At 34.4% G+C, this 16249-nt stretch overlaps 2 protein-coding genes and 1 long non-coding RNA gene across 3 annotated transcripts; 2 read left to right on the top strand and 1 right to left on the bottom strand.

The window, feature by feature from the left end:
• Positions 1 to 1648: 1648 nt before the first annotated feature.
• On the top strand, positions 1649 to 2321 carry LOC133805472 (uncharacterized). Its single transcript, XM_062243659.1, has 2 exons — positions 1649 to 1653; positions 1705 to 2321. Exons 1-2 carry the CDS (start codon positions 1649 to 1651, stop codon positions 2228 to 2230), a joined length of 531 nt encoding a protein of 176 aa, XP_062099643.1. The 3' UTR covers positions 2231 to 2321.
• A 2201-nt stretch (positions 2322 to 4522) lies between these two features.
• On the top strand, positions 4523 to 6579 carry LOC133803702 (uncharacterized). The gene is made up of 3 exons (XR_009878106.1): positions 4523 to 5157; positions 5630 to 5691; positions 6410 to 6579. It is a non-coding gene; the product is annotated as an uncharacterized LOC133803702 (long non-coding RNA).
• Positions 6580 to 9798: 3219 nt separating this feature from the next.
• LOC133803950 (splicing factor-like protein 1) lies at positions 9799 to 13594 on the bottom strand. Its single transcript, XM_062242095.1, has 2 exons — positions 11071 to 13594; positions 9799 to 10127 (listed from the first exon to the last, which is right to left on the bottom strand). The coding sequence occupies exon 1, from the start codon at positions 13446 to 13448 to the stop codon at positions 11106 to 11108; it is 2343 nt and encodes a 780-aa protein (XP_062098079.1). The 5' UTR covers positions 13449 to 13594; the 3' UTR covers positions 9799 to 10127; positions 11071 to 11105.
• Between the last annotated feature and the right edge of the window lie 2655 nt (positions 13595 to 16249).

The raw sequence follows: 16249 nt of genomic DNA on the forward strand, positions 1-16249 counted from the left end.
GCTGACTCATTAGTCAGGACGGCCTTAGCGTGTATTACGCAAGCCAATAAGATCTGATCTAATCGATTATCAGCATTGAATGACTCAAAGAGCATCAATGCCAGACCGACCCCGAGGGTCGATGAATGAAATAAGCGCTTGGAGGCTAGTGGCTTAGTTAGCAGCCACTCTCCCATTTGAAAACAGTGACTTGCTTGTCAGTCACTCAGTATGGTTTACCAGAACCTGTTGAAAGCTAGTGGCTTACCTAACAGCCACTCTTCCATTTGAATTAGTGACTTGCCTGTCAGTCACTCAGTGTGATTTATCAGGACCTCATGTGATGTTCACTCATTTGTTTAAAGCTTATTGCCCAGTGTGATTATAATAGTAATCATTTGATAACGTTTATGAAAAGTGTTATGTTTCCTTGCTGGGCTTTGGCTCATGGGTGCTATGTGGTGCAGGTAAAGGGAAAGAAAAGCTCACCTAGACTTGAGTGGAGAGCTGATGTGGTGTTGTGTACATATGCGGCCGCTTGACCACCACGGCCAAGGAGTTCTCAGAGGAACTAGGGGGTTTACCCTATTTTGCCGCTTAGGTCGGCGGGATTGTAACTTTACAACTATAGTGACCATTTTGTACTGAGAACCACTTGTAAATGTTTTGTTTAGCTCTGCAGAGCAATTTGTAATAAAATCTCCATTTCCTTTTCTATTGGTTTTATACCTTAGCCTGTTAATCACACTTAGAGCACGTTTTTTACCAAAGAACTCAGGCAATGAGTCAAATTTCCGGTCCACCGTTCACCGTAACTGTTCTGGGGTAGCCAGGGCGTTACATGCGTATTCTGGCACCCACGACTGGGTTGGGCCGTGCGGCCCATTATCCCCCTTACCTATTGATTAGACCACACTTCATGTGTCAGGTTTTATGAATTAATCATGAATGTCACAGAGTTGACATGATAGGTAAGAAGGTCACGGGATGACCTTCTTACCAACTCTCAGGTGCTCTCTCCTATAAATATGGAGACCCTGGGAGTTACAAAGAGTTGGACTCTATTGTGTAAGAAATACCCTATAAAGAATACCAAGCATATAGCAATAATATAGACTGGTAGAGTAGAAGGATTTTAACCTTTGAACCACCTAAAAACGTAATTGTGTCACCAGCCCATTTCTAAAAAGATCATTCATCTATTTTGGTTCAACATAAGCACTAATCCCTTCCTCTTATTTTCTTAATTACCTGTTGGCGAAGAACCGCGTCAACAAAGAGTTTGAGAGGCAGAATGCAACTGACAAAGTTAGAGAAGTGACTTTGGATGAGTTGGGAATGCAACTGTTCAGAAACCAACAAAACACGAAGTACTACACATCAAAGAAGACATCTTGAATAATATAAATTTAGGGACTTGGTTTTCTCGAAGCTAAATATTTACACACGTATTAATAATTGTGAAATATAGCCTAATATGAGGGGCAATTAGGACAAGTAACCAATATGTATTTGTAATGACTACTTACATATAAATCCTTATCTTTAAAGTGGCACAGAGCACTGCAACTCTATCTATCTAGTTGGTTCTAGACTACTTGTTCTAGTGCATATCTTCTTAGTCTCATAATTCTCAACACGCTAACCCCAAAACAAAAAATGGTTGCAGATGAAGTACTAAACCTCTTTGATTCTCAACACGCCAAAACAAAAACAAAACTAAAGTTTCTTCTCTGATTCTCAGTTCTCTCCAAGCTCAGTTCTCAATCTCAACACGCCAAAGCTTCAAACCATTATCTCTGGAAAAGAAGTGAGAGATTTTTCAGAAGAGGAAGGAAGTAATTACAGGTCAACTACTACTGAGGAAGGAAGGAGAAAAATTGGGGCTAGTAGTAAAAGCTTGTCTGACCTTGAGTTTGAGGAGCTTAAAGGGTTTATGGATCTGGGTTTTGTTTTTACTAAGGAGGAATGTAGAGATTCGAACCTGATTTCTATTATCCCTGGCTTACAAAGATTTGTAGAGAAAAAACAAAGTGATGTTATTAGGCCCAATAACAGAGGAAAAGATCATGATCAAGGGAGTTCGGTTTCGAAGCCTTATTTATCTGAGGCTTGGGATGTTTTGGATATTAAAAGAAAGAAGGAGAAGTCTCCATTGATGAATTGGAAGTTAACTGAAACTGGTAGTGAAATCGACATGAAAGATCAACTCAAGTTTTGGGCTCATTCGGTTGCATCCACTATAAGATAACACAAGTGTTTGATATTTTTCTTTTCTGTTTAATCAAACAGAAAAACTTGCCTGAATTCTATAGTTTAAACAACTGATTTCTATGTGATAATTCACTTGTTTTCTCTGTTAACTAAACTGACATATCTTAGAACTGATCTATGCTCTATGCTCTAACACAGTCAGAAAACCATGTTGAGTAATAGGTACTAATGCATCTCAACTGATCTGTTTTAGAACTAATGCTAATAAAACTATACTCACCTTAAGTGCATAAACACAGAGATTGTCTCAACAACAAATTTCTCTTAGCTGAACCAAGCAAGTTTAGATTACAACAATCAGCCTTATTGCCCTCAACAAACCCACATAAAACCCACAACACAAAACAAATAACCAGTAGCAAAAACAACTAAACCAAGAAAGCAATCCAAACCCAAACCCATATCAGAAAAACCAACAAGTTACAGAGACCCGCATACGAATCATCGACCTATAAGCAACAAGTCATGTAAAAGCACAATCCCATTTCTCGATCCATCAAAAAGCATTACAAAACTATTGAGGATTCGAGAATCATTATCAGTCTGAGAATAACACTTAATATGTAGTGTAGCACCCACATTACTTTGATATAATATAGCCAATAATCACATGATTGCATTGCATTACATATCATACAATATGTATAATTTGAGCATATGCATATTCTTATAAGTGTTTTCATGTATAAGTATAAAAGTTGTGTATGTGATGTCTATATCTATGCTCAATATTATTAACCTTGTGGCATTTGAGTTGTCTTTTATGGGTGTTTGATGTGCTCAAGATATAAGAAAGTATGAAAAATATGGACAAGGCATGAAATTAAGTGATAAAAGTGAGATATAGAAGGCAAAATAGGTTAAGTAGTGAAAAATAGTACAATGTCGATTACTAGTATTTCGGTGTAAAATTGAGTATTTATGGATTTACCAAATGTAATCTGTTAACCCAAGATATGTTTCCAAGAGGGGGGGTGAATTGGAAATTTAAATTAATTTCGGAAATTTAAAACTTAATATGCCAAATTATGCAATAAATCAAATTAATCAAGTAAAAACAAATAATATGGCAATCAAATATATATAGCAAATAATCAAATTTGTAATGTAAAGAGTTGAAGGTTAAGAAATCGCAAACTCTTGAATTTTACAAGGTTCGGTAGAACTAAGCCACCTACGTCCTTGGTCTTCAAAGCTATAAACCTAGCTTTGAGTTCAACTATCGAGCCAAGTTAGCGGGCTTGACTAACCCTTATAACCGGGAATTTTTCACCAAGGTATTTCCAAACCTCTTACAATAGTTTTCCACCACCAAGGACTATCAACCTCTTTTTCGGATTGTTGAAGTGCCAATCTCACTCTAACCGGGTTGTTTACAAAACTGGTGCCAACCTCACCTCAATCACAATATGAGAATGTGTTTGATATTACAAGCAAAAATCACTCTAGAAGTATGATAATACAATGAGAAACCTAGAGTGATTAGCAAGCACACTTAGAAGAAATAAATACAAATTTTGGCTCAAGTGTGTGAAAATGTGTTTGGATGAGTTAAACTTTGAAAGCTCTTTGAAATCAATGGATTTGATTTGGTATATGTAATAAATGCTCAGCCAACAACCAACTTTGAGTGAAAAACGAGTTTATATAGAGTTTGGGAAAAAACTAGCCGTTTATAGCCGTTAGGAGTTAATTTTCGAACCTGTCTGCCGCGAACCGGAAGTCCGGATGAGGAACCGGAATTCCGGTTGCCCATCCGGAATTCCGGATGGCAAACAGAGAGCAAAATCAGTTTTAAGCCTATTTTCCCATTTTTCAATTCTTTATAACTTTTAGCTCGTTTATCCGATTTCAAAAATTTCGATTGCGTTACGACCGTATCGGGATGTATTTTCTTAAAAGTGAATTTAGGATAATTATTTCTCATTTTAAAAAATCACCATTTTTTAGTGCTTGAGTGAGCCAAATTCTATACTTATGACTTAAAGTATACTTGCAATCACTTTACAAGACTAAGAAATTAAGTTAAACCTTTATCTTGAGTTTCTTGAGTCTTGAAGTCCATTTCGGGTCATTTCTGGAAAACTTGGTAAAAAGACCATTTTGCCCTTGGTCATAATTTTGACTTTGAAGTGCTAATTCACTTTGGTTTTTTTTGCTACAAAATCAACAAATCATTAGTAACAAATAATAATCAAATATTTGTTAATCATCAAAACAAGGAGACTTAAGAGTTTGGGTCAACATAATCGAGGTATGATTAAGGTCTCATTGATGATGTAAAAATGGTTTTAGAACCATTAGATCAATTCTTGATGGGAGGTATACATAATCAGTGGTATTGATGCAAAGTCAAAACGAGCTTAGCATAAGTGCGCTACGCTCGATCGGGTAAGCATAACTATTGGGTATGAAGTCATATGGACCTAAGGTTTGGTGTGAGTGTTTTACACATAAGGATAATAGGCCTAGCAGATGATTAAGTCGAAATTATTGAAGTGATAAGGTTTTCATAAGTCAAAAGGTGAAATGATGAGATAAAAGGTGTCAAATTTTGATACAATAAGGCTAAATCATTGAAAATAAGGAATTTTCATCAACCTTATCACTTTGCACGACCATTACTCTGAAAAACAGAGAGAAAAGAAAACCAAAAACCATTTCTTGGCTGGTTTGAAGAAATTCTAAGGAGATCCAAGTGAAAGCAAAGCCAAAGAAGTAGATTAAGCTTAGTTCTAGCCTTTTTATGGTAAGTTCTTGTACTTGGAAGTTAAACCATGTTTTTGAATTTTTCTGAAAGCTTATATATGGTGTTTTATCTTTTTTAAGATATTTCTTGGGGTTTCCAAGTGGTTTGAGGTTTAGAAAAGTTTGAAGAGATTGTTTTTGCCGAAAAGTTGCTCGGTAAGTGAAATTTTGTGTTGTATGAGGTTTTTGGGGTTCTTGGAGTACAAGATGATTTTTGGTTATTTGATTGAGTTTATAAGAGAGTATATATGTTTATAAATGTTTGAATAGATGTGGAGAGTCATTTAATTTAGGTGATGATCTAGGAAATTAGAATTTTATCAAAATCGGTATATGATAACTTTATAATGAATTATGTTGGTATTTGAGATATATATGGTTATGGCAGATTATTTGATGTTGATTATTGGTTGATTTTGATATTTGAGGATAGCTAAAATTAAGGGGAAACTCTGTCAAAATTTCTCCAAATTTCTAAGATAAATCTAATGCTCGATCTAGGTGGTTTAAAGCATTTTAGGCATGTCTTGGGTATGAAATTTGATATGATGTTTTATGGGTATTTTTTAAAATGAGAGTTCAATGTATTACTGCCATCATTATGATGAGAAATCCATGCCATTGCCAGGATAAGCACATCAATACCTAAGACACCACTTGCTACATGGTGAATTATATTTTGGACAGAAGGTAAGTAAAGTACTCAACTGCAACACAAGAATTACATGTTATGTGAAAGTATGCATTATATGAATATTTGTGAGTAATTGGTATTAACATACATTGACACTTCATCATAAATTTGTATGCATGGCATAATAGTGATATGGTAAATTATTATATGATATAAGACCATGCATGATATTATGATGATTAATCATATGATGCCTTTGTAAGTTTTGTGCAACATAAAAGAAAGTTGTAATAAGAAGTTTAAGTTCAGTGCCACTGTTTTGAAAAGGCAAATGAAAGTGTTAATAAGTGTAAACGGAGGCCTATAGTAGGCTTATAGTGGCTGCCCAATAATTTGGGCTAGGTTTTAGTGAACCAATTATATTGTTTGCCATGTTTCCGTTTTTATTTCTCCTCCATTTGAGTTATTGTTATATGTATTGACACCACAGTGTGTGGCCGCCTTAACTCTTGAGCCCGACGGGGCAACGATGGAATAAGGTTTATAATGTGCCCTACTGTGGTGAAGGCTAGCCGGAGGAGAACCCATGAGATTTTATATGATATGTGTAACAAGCCCTGCAGGCATTGGCCAATTCAAACAGTGTGCACAATATTAAGAGGCCCAAAAATTTAAAAAGAAGTTGTGTGTGTCCATTGATATTGGGTAATCATTAGCATTGCATGCATTACTTTGCTTACTGAGCTTTAGGCTCACAGTTGTCTTGTGTTGCAGGTAGAGAAAGAAATGTGTGAATGACATGAGGAGAACTGAGGCCTGGTCCTGACCCTGATTTGTACATATGAACACATTGATTTTTTGTGGGTTATTTCAGTTATCAGTGAGATGTTTGTAATAAAGTGTGAAGTTATGTTTTGAAAATAAATTGGGTTATTTAATACTTATGTATAATATGTTTGAGACACACTTTATGTTTAATGTAAATAATGTGAAATAAGTTTTCAAGTTTAAAAAAAAAAAATATGTCCAGACTTCCGCAGTAATAAATTATGATATAGTTTTAAAACGTAACACCTCAAATATGGTTTTAACTAAAATAAGTGAGGGTGTTACATGTAGCACAAAACCTAATCCCTAAAAAAATAATAAATAGATTCATACCTTATTAGAAAAATCCAACCCTAAGATTCTGATTTAGTCAGTACACCATTTTTATATGGATCCAAGAACCTTTACAATGCAAATACAAGATATCAAATATTAGAGAGAGAAGATTCTTATTGAGAAATAGATTGAGAAAAAAATGGGTCGTTCATATGATGGAGATGATAAAATGGGGATAAAATGATACTTGAAGTAGCCATGAATGATAGTAGAGTAGATATCTGCAACAATGGAGTCTCTGAGGAGAAAGTAGGGTCTGCAACAATGGAGTCTCTGAGATGCGAAGGTTAGAGAAGAAAATTGTTTAAAAAAAAAATAAAAGTATAAAAAAGTTATTTTCAAAATTTTATTAAAAGTTTAAAAAAATAAGAAACCAAATAAAACTTACCGAACGTATTTTTGCATTACATTTCCAAATTTTTATTTAAAAAATATAAAATCACTTTTTTAATTATTAACTAACAGCCCATAATTATTCATATAAAATTTCTTTATATAATAAATCAACACAATTTTTTTTGTTTAAAATTTTCAATAATTTGTGTATTTATTATTTTAAGGTATTAAGTATAGTTGCCCTTTAAACCTGCCAATTAATTGGCCAAAAGTGCTTAAAACATTTTTATTCTTTATCAGGCCCTTAAATTTTCATAATTTAGGTTTTGAACTCCAAATTATTAATACTTTAGTTAGGTTTTCTTTTAGTGTCTTTAATTTAATAATTGTTCGTATATATTTTACAATTGTGTGCCAAATTATCTAATTTTTACTATAATTGTGGTTTGACACTATTAATTATGGTTATAAAATTTACTTATTTTAGCAAACTAAAAAAATAATAATGATAGTTATTTGTTTTGTGGAGTTATGAGAATCAATCTCTTTTATTATAGATTCGTTGATTTACTCCACCACTCCATAATAATTGCTCCGTAGCCAATGCATTAGAAGAAAAAAAATGTTGGTGAATGGGTGGTGGGAGCTTTGGTTATCATAGTTAACGTTGGTGAACCTAAGCCCAAAAAAACAATATAATATATATATATATATTATGGGGGTGGTTGATGTCCCTTCTATAGTAATGTTATTGATCTATCTTCTTGCGAGTATGACGTATGAACTCATCGTAATATTTTATGTATTATATTGTAATATAGTAACATGTAATGATCTCAATAAATATATATATATATAAATTCAATAAAATAAAAAACAATACCTTGTTTATTTTATTTTTGAAATCAATGTTAAATTAAATTGTTTAAAAACACAATTACCCTCCACAATAATACCATAGTACATTTAAAATCTATTTTTATAATCTTTATTATTTATATATATAATTGAAAAGACAAATGATTTAAAATTAACTTTTACCCTGAAAAATTTACTACAGATAGAAAATGATCATCGTTATTTAATTTATTTCTTTCATTTAAGTTTTATAATTTATAGGTTTCCAATTGATTAAAAAAACATTTCAATAGTATAAAACATAATTTATTTTGTATCAATAATATAAATTCAAGACACTAATTATAACTTCTTTGACACTTTATACAAGTAATTGGATTAAATTCAATTCCATTGATAATAACCACAACTCAAACAAAAATGCCAATCGAAATAAATTTCATTTATGAAAAATCCTAAAAAGAAATTATTATTTTGTCCTTGGCTTAAAGGTTTAATCGTCCTAAATTCATATGTAAAAAGTTTAAGATTAAAATGAACTCAACATTTATTTTTTTCATTCAAAGAAAACAAAGTTTATAGACGGATGTTAATATTATGTTGTCCTAAAATTTGAGAGATCAGCCAAATAAGTACCTGTAGGCTAACATTAGACAGTAAAAATAAGTAATTTTATAGTAATACTAGGACACTCAAAAGTTTAATTTCTGATCCCACTTAGGTACTTAGGGTAGGCTTTTTTACCCTACTAGTACAACATGCTCCAGTTTCACACATGCACCCAATTTTTTTTACATTTCAGTATTCACCGTGGTTGCAGCATTCCTCCAATATGATTTCTAAAAATTCTAAATAATTTGGTGTATCAAAAACTGAGTTTCTAATATTTCAAAGTATCACGTGCAAAGAAAAATTTACCCTGCTTTCGACATACTAATTTATTGAAAATTTCCCTAAAACATATTGGACAAATGTCATAACCACAGCAAACACCAAACACCATCATGTAAAAAAATTGGATTATGACTTATCCACGTGTGTGAAACTAGAGTTTGTCGTAAAAATAGGCTAAAACACATGCCCTAAAATTTAATACCAGATCATTTGTGTAGAATTCAAGTGTCCTAGCATTAATTTCCTTCCCTGCAATAATAAAAACATCTAGTACCCTCTACTTTCCCAAGAGGGCGGAGGATAAGGGGGAAATAATCAAAGATGTTAGGTAACAAAAGAGATATTAAGGGGAGAATAATCAAAGATGTTAGGTAACAAAAGATATATTTAAGACAAAGTAAAGTTCCAGGTTTCTCTGGAGCAAAACTTAGATAGATTTGTGTAATATAACTCTAATTACAGATAGGACAGTGATATATATAGGTGATAAAAACTATGATGAGGTCTTGAATTTCCTATTAAAATGTAGATTAACTTTTAAGGAAGGCCAACCAAAGATAGATATACCCCTCCAGATCATTGACTACCAAATAAATGAATGAGTTCTATACCTGCCACCAAAACAGCTCAAAAGGACACATCAAAATAAAATGTATTATGAAAAAAGAGAACATAATTAACATTAGAAGAAAGGTACTAATAAAATGTGTCTTCTGAACCTACCAAGACCATGCCTTTCTTCCCAAGCGGCATGGGAAAAGCATCCGCGGCACAGCTTCAGCACCATGCGGTTGGGAAATCTTAGAACTTTCAGAGAGTAAAAATTGGCATTATGATCAAAATAGTTAGTAATATGGAACAAAACCAATTGAGCAACCCACAAAAGTAGTGTCACAACAAGAGAGTGTCAGTGCCAGATATAGAAAGTTCAGACATAAAAAGGAAAACATTAGGCACCAGAGAGACACCATAGGGTATAAGCAACTGTAACTGTGAGTCTGCAATATGACAAAATTAACTAAGTTCAACAAAGAAATCAAACAAAAATATATCATCATTAATATGTGGTTTAAAATCGCTTCTCCAACATAACGCTCTCTCAACTGTAATTTTTCACCCCGAGTTTCTGCAAAGTTCACAACAGTACAGGAAGGTTAAAGAGGTGAATCCCAAACTTCCAACTAACTCATGGCAAGAGGTAAGATATCAGGTTCACAAGAAGCTCCAAGAAACATCAAGCCTGTAAAAGTTTTACATAATTCAACAAACAGGGGTTAAGTACTGTAGAAGCAAGAGAAGGTGATTATAAGGTGTGAATGGCCTATTTCATTTCCATCTTTTAACTTATTCAAGACACAAAACAAAAGACTGTTAAGACTTTCTTTTCTCATTGCTGTGATACATCGTCTCGTGATAGAACAGCAAGAATTTTGGAAAGGAAAGCATGTCATAATCAAGAAAAATTATGGGATGAAATGAAAAAGATTAGATCAATCAAATAATATCACCAAAACTTCCTTAAGGAACCATACTTACATTGATCATTTTATCACCTGTTTTCTGTATAAGACCTTGATATATACAAAAGAACAAGTGAAATTCCGTAAAGTGAAGCATTAATTGGAAAGGAAAAAAAAAATAACATTTTACTTTGAAAATAAAAAAAGTGAGTAAACCAAAAAGGATTTGAAAAAAAAATCACACCCACTCTCATCCAAGTTATCCAACACAAAGATGATAATAAAAATTATCATGATATCTAAGGGTATGTATCCAATTTCCATAATGTAACGAATTCCGTGATTATATCAAATCATGTAATTTCATCGTGTCTTTCAAAATTCTTGTTCTTGCAGAAAACTTTTGCAAATAAAAGTCATAACTCTATAAACAATGTGACAGACTGACAGGTTTAAGTTGTAACCCTATAAACCATGTGTCCTGAAATTTTCCAACAATGTCCTAAATCTTAACCCTCTTATGTGGTGAACTAATGATCAAAACAAGACTCAAGAAAGGAAAGAACAAGAAAATTAAACAGTGTTCCAGATTTCCTAAATGCTGGTCTCGCAAAAGAAAAAACACACCTTCAAATCAGGGTTTTGTCATACGAGAAAATCTAATATCTTAAATGACAGAATGTATTCTACATTAATAAAGTGAGAGAATGATCGATCACATACCTGTCACTTGAAGACAAACCAGAAAGGGGAACGCATCATTTCATCTCTGCCATGAACTTCTCATACTCCGCATCTGCACCAAAAGCTGTCTTCTCTGCCGGAGGAGGAGGAGGAGGTGGAACAGAGGGATTTGTGGCCCAAGGAACATTACCCATGCTCTGAGATTGGTCTGTATTTGAACCAGGTAAGGGTGCAGGAGGAGGGGGAGGAACGGCGGAGTAATAAGATGAATAACCATAAGAAGATGGAGGAGGGTATGCAGGTTGACCATTGGGGGGCATTGCTGCTACAGAGTTCCCATACATATTGGTTGGTAAAGATTGAGAAGTGCTATTTTCGGACTGCACACCTGGAGGGTAACTCTGTTGCGCGTCACTTGAAGTAGCAGGCTGTGGTGGGGCACCAGGGGGGCCTGCCTGCATTGACGGAGGATACTGTACACCATAAGGGGCCATGGGTTGACCATGCATAGGAGGATACATGTTTGAACCAGGAGGAGGAGGCGGGTAACCAGCATATGGAGACGGGACAGGGGGTCCCCATGGAACTGGAGTACCTGAATAGCTAGGAGGTGGCGCATTTCCCAGGGGACCACCTGGTGCAAATTGCTGGGATGGATAAGCACCCATAGGCTGACTAGAAACAGGAAATGCAGATGCAGCTGATGCCGGTGGCCCAGGAGGCACAGTAGGCTGTGGAGGCTTACCAGCAACTCTAACAGCAATAGTTCGGCCCTCTAGACGATAACCATTCATGCTAGCAATCGCATTATTGGCCATTTGGACATCAGAGTATTTCACAAAACCATAACCCTTGCTCAATCCCGTAATTCGGTCCTTTATAACCTTTGCCATAACAATATCACCAAAAGGTGAAAACAACCGGATTAAAGAATCATCATCAAGGGTAGGTGGCAAGTATCCAATATACAAATTAGTATCATCATATTCCTTAGGCTTCATTACAGGTACTGACCCCAAACCTGGATGTGAAGAAACAGTACCAGTACCACCACCACTACCAGCACTGCTATTGTTGTTAGCCCACGGAGGATTACTTCCTGTACTGCCCGGTCCAATTGCTAAGGTGGCAGTTTGCTTGGTGGCAGACTCGGGAACCGTCCCACCTAACTCTGCCAAGAAGTTCTGGTATTCATCATCCATCTTCTTCCCGGTTGTACCCTTTACTGGACAATCAATGGTCGGATGGCCACCATCACCACAAATTTTACAAAGAACGTCACTCTTAAAAGTTGAAGTTCGTGAAGGACAGGCATATTGGCGGTGACCTGGCTCACCACACAATCTACAGTACTCTTCGTCCCTTATTGTTCCATTCAAGGCTGCAAGTTCCCTAAGTTGCTGCCTCTTATGCTCATTCAGAACCTCATCTACAGGCTGCAAGAGCTTCTCAACCATTCCTGCCGCAGCATCAAGCGCATCCTGTGTGTCTGCCTCCACCAAAACATGCAAATCCTCATTCTCAGAAGGGTCAGGTTTTAAATCCCTCTTCTGCTGCAACCTACCCTCTTTCACTGACCCTTTACCGCGAATCACTATTTTCGCACCCGTTTCTTTCTCCATCCTCTTCTGGGTATTGCCCCTAGGGCCAATAATGAGCCCAATAAAATTGTATCCCGGGTATTCTTTCATGGGAATATAAAGCTTCTTCTGAAGCTTAGGCGGCCTATAATCTGCGGGTGGTTTAAACGCCGGGTTTCGCTTAATAATCTGAGCTATAATTTCCTGTCTTTCCTTATTCAACCTCTCACGAGCACGATACTCTCTAGTATTGATCCTAATTCCCATATTATCGTATATAGGTTCAGGGGAAGGAGACCTAGCCCCTTCAGGGCGATCATCTAAAGGCAAACCCGAAGACAACATTCGACTAATCTCAAGAAGTCTGCTATTCAAAGCTTGAATTTCAGGATCGAATTCAATACCTCCCATGAAATCAGGCAGCTGAATCACCGGCTTCGGGTCATCATCTGCCCAGCGAGACTTCCTCTTCCGCGTTCCGCTACCTGAATCGCCAGCGCCACCGACAACTATCTGGTTATCGGCCTCGGGCTGCGGGTCCCATCTGCTGCGACGGCGGCGCCTACTCGTCGTCTCTTCCTCACCGCCAGAGCAATCCCTATCAGTACCATTACCAGTACCCGTACCCGTACCGCTGTGCGCGAGGCCATTCTCTAAGAGCAGAGGCGGTGGTAGAGGCTTCACGGCGGCCGGAACCTCTTCTGCGGCTGGACCAGGGGCAATAGCAGGAGCAGTATCAGCCGTTGCATCCACCGAATCGGGATTGATCTTTTCATCGGATTCTAGGGTTTCAGGTAAGGGAGGTTGAGCAGGAAGATTTTCGTCCAAGAAACCCATTAATGGAAAGTGGAAAGTCGTGAGGTGTGTGCCCCAAATCTAGGAGTAAGCTAAACCCTAAAACAAGAAGATTTGGAAGACAAAACAAAAACGAAGACGAAAGAGATATTATTAATATGAAATCTTTGGATCTCAAAATTTTAATATTCACCCATTCTACTTTTGTTCAGCCTTTGTTTTATACTAGTTTAAAAACAAAACAAAAAACAAAAAACGACATCCTTCTTAAAAACGACATCATTTGGAGGAAAAAGGCACCAATTCGGGAATACGACATAATTTTCAAAAACAACAACTTCACACAAAAAACGACGTAATTCATAAAAGCGACTTTTTCCTCATAAAATAACATAATGTAATAAAAACCATTTGTTACATACTTTTGTAATGTAAGATATCATAATGTAAGAAATAACACTATTTGTCAAATAATATAATTTTATAAAAACGACATTATTTAGAAAAATAACAAATTTAAAAAAAAAATTAAAATTAACAAACCAAAGAAGAAAATATCAAAGAACGGTAATTTCTTTTTTCTTTTTGAAAGAAAAAAATAAGGATATCATACTATACAAAATCTTAGGTAAACCTTCATTTTTTTCTCTTAAGCAGGTTTAACTTTAGCCACACAAAACTAAGAGAAAATTACATGTAGCATCACTTTTATCATTTAATTCTGAATTTACTGCTTCTTTTTTTATTTATAAATTTAATATTTTTTTATATTGTCCTTATTATTGACTGAGGACTCAATTGTTCAATTTGCTCGTATGATACATGTTTGAAACTAATTTTCTCTCTCTTCTCTGCAACTTAAAAAAAATCTCGTCACACCCATGATCGTTTGGGCTAAAAAATGATACAATTGCAACTTGCTATTCAATATAGTAATTTTGATATGTGGGAAGTGTAAATTTTCTTGTCGTCATCGTCAGAGAAGATGACTAGAATTTAAGATAATTTTTTATTTTATTTTATAGTTGGTTTTTGTGTTGTATTTGAAAATAAACTTTGTTTTCCTTCTTTGTTTATCAAAAAATGGAAAGCTATCTTCAGTAATAGTAGTTGTAATAAGTAATCTCTTTATTGTATTAGGTTCTTTTTAATTTGATTAAAGAAAAATTAATTTTAAATACCAAAATGTATATTTTTTATTAAAATTAAAAAATAACTTCTAAGTTTCTTTTTAGTTTGATTAATAAAAAATCTCACTATTATTTACATATAAATTATATTATTGTACTTACTTGTATTGAAATTATTCATTAGAAAAGTTAACTACATGCTAAAAGTAGCTTTTTAATAATAACATATATAGTAATTTGTTGTATATACATTATTATAACTCATTAGGTTCTAAAATAAGTTTGAAGGTTGAGTAAAAATATCTTAAATAATAATTTTCAAAAATGATAATTCCTCAAGAAAAGGAATATAATTCGTAAAAACGACTTCTTCTTGAGAAAACGATGCAATTTAAAAAACGATAGTTTCGTAAGAAAACGACACCATTCGTCAAAACAACATATTTCCGTAGAAACGACATCATTTAGACAAACGACAAATTTAGGGGAAAAAATTAGAATTAGCGAACCAAAGAAGAAATTCTATCAAACGACGACATTATTATTATTACTTTGATGCCATGTTTACTTAAAATGAATGAGAATTATATGTATGTTAATGATTACTATTTACATGTCTACTAAAATGAGGAATGAAAAAATTTGGTGAGATGAATGGGAAAATAATAGGAATACTTCTTCCCCAAATCACTTATGGGGTGTTAGGTTTGTGGATTTAGTTTGGTGAGAATAGGAATGTCAAATTTATCCCATATTTGGTAAATTTATTTTTGATGGCTTGGGGGGTTTGTGTTTCCAAGTGAGTCCTATTTTTTAACTTGATTTAAAGATAATTTTAACCCATTTGAATACTTAGTTTCACATTCCATTAATCTAAACATCATTTTAACTCTACTCCTACAAACTCAAACCTCGTACCAAACACCCCTTAAGGAATGCCATTAAAGGTAATGACCTCTATTTATTTTTTAAAAATCAAAAGACAACTTTATCCTTTGAAAATGTATCCCACAAAATAACAATTTTATATATTTTTTTAATCAAAAAGGGTAAATTAGTTAATTTTCGCATTTCAATTACATTTTATGGCAATGTAAACAAGGTAAATTGATTCTGAATTCATTTCCAAACAGTTTTATAGTAAACAACGTAATACAAATAATGATTCTGATTATTCTACATTTTATTCATATTAATTTCGAAATTGATTTATTCTGATTCTGATCACATATTAGTAAACATTAACTTTATTCACACAAAACTAAAGTTATGCCTCATCAAATTTTTTGTCAAATTTTAGTGCAAAGCATCGTAATTGCATTGCAGAAAGGGCTGGCAATTCGTCTAAACGTGTCAGATTCGTGTCGACACGATTATAACACGACACAATTAAGGTAAACACGAACACGACACGATTATTAAACGTATCAAAAAAATACGAACACGAACATAACACGATTATTAAACGGGTCAATATGACACAATAACACGATTAATCATAACTATATGAAAAAAATCATAAAACCTATGAAAATTATTCGTGTTATCGTGTCTGACACGACACGATTATTAAACGGGTCAACACGATTATGACACGACATAATTATTAAACATGTCAAAAATCAAATACGAACACGACACAATTATTAAACGTGTCACCCAAACCCATTTATTTTCGTGTCGTGTCATCGTGTCGTGACCCAAGTTGCCACA

Source organism: Humulus lupulus, chromosome X (assembly GCF_963169125.1).
Source record: "Humulus lupulus chromosome X, drHumLupu1.1, whole genome shotgun sequence".
NCBI lineage: Eukaryota > Viridiplantae > Streptophyta > Magnoliopsida > Rosales > Cannabaceae > Humulus > Humulus lupulus.

Bases quoted from the DNA above. Each gene is read 5' to 3' on its own strand.
- LOC133803950 (XM_062242095.1), bottom strand. From the start codon at position 13,448: ATGGGTTTCTTGGACGAAAATCTTCCTGCTCAACCTCCCTTACCTGAA.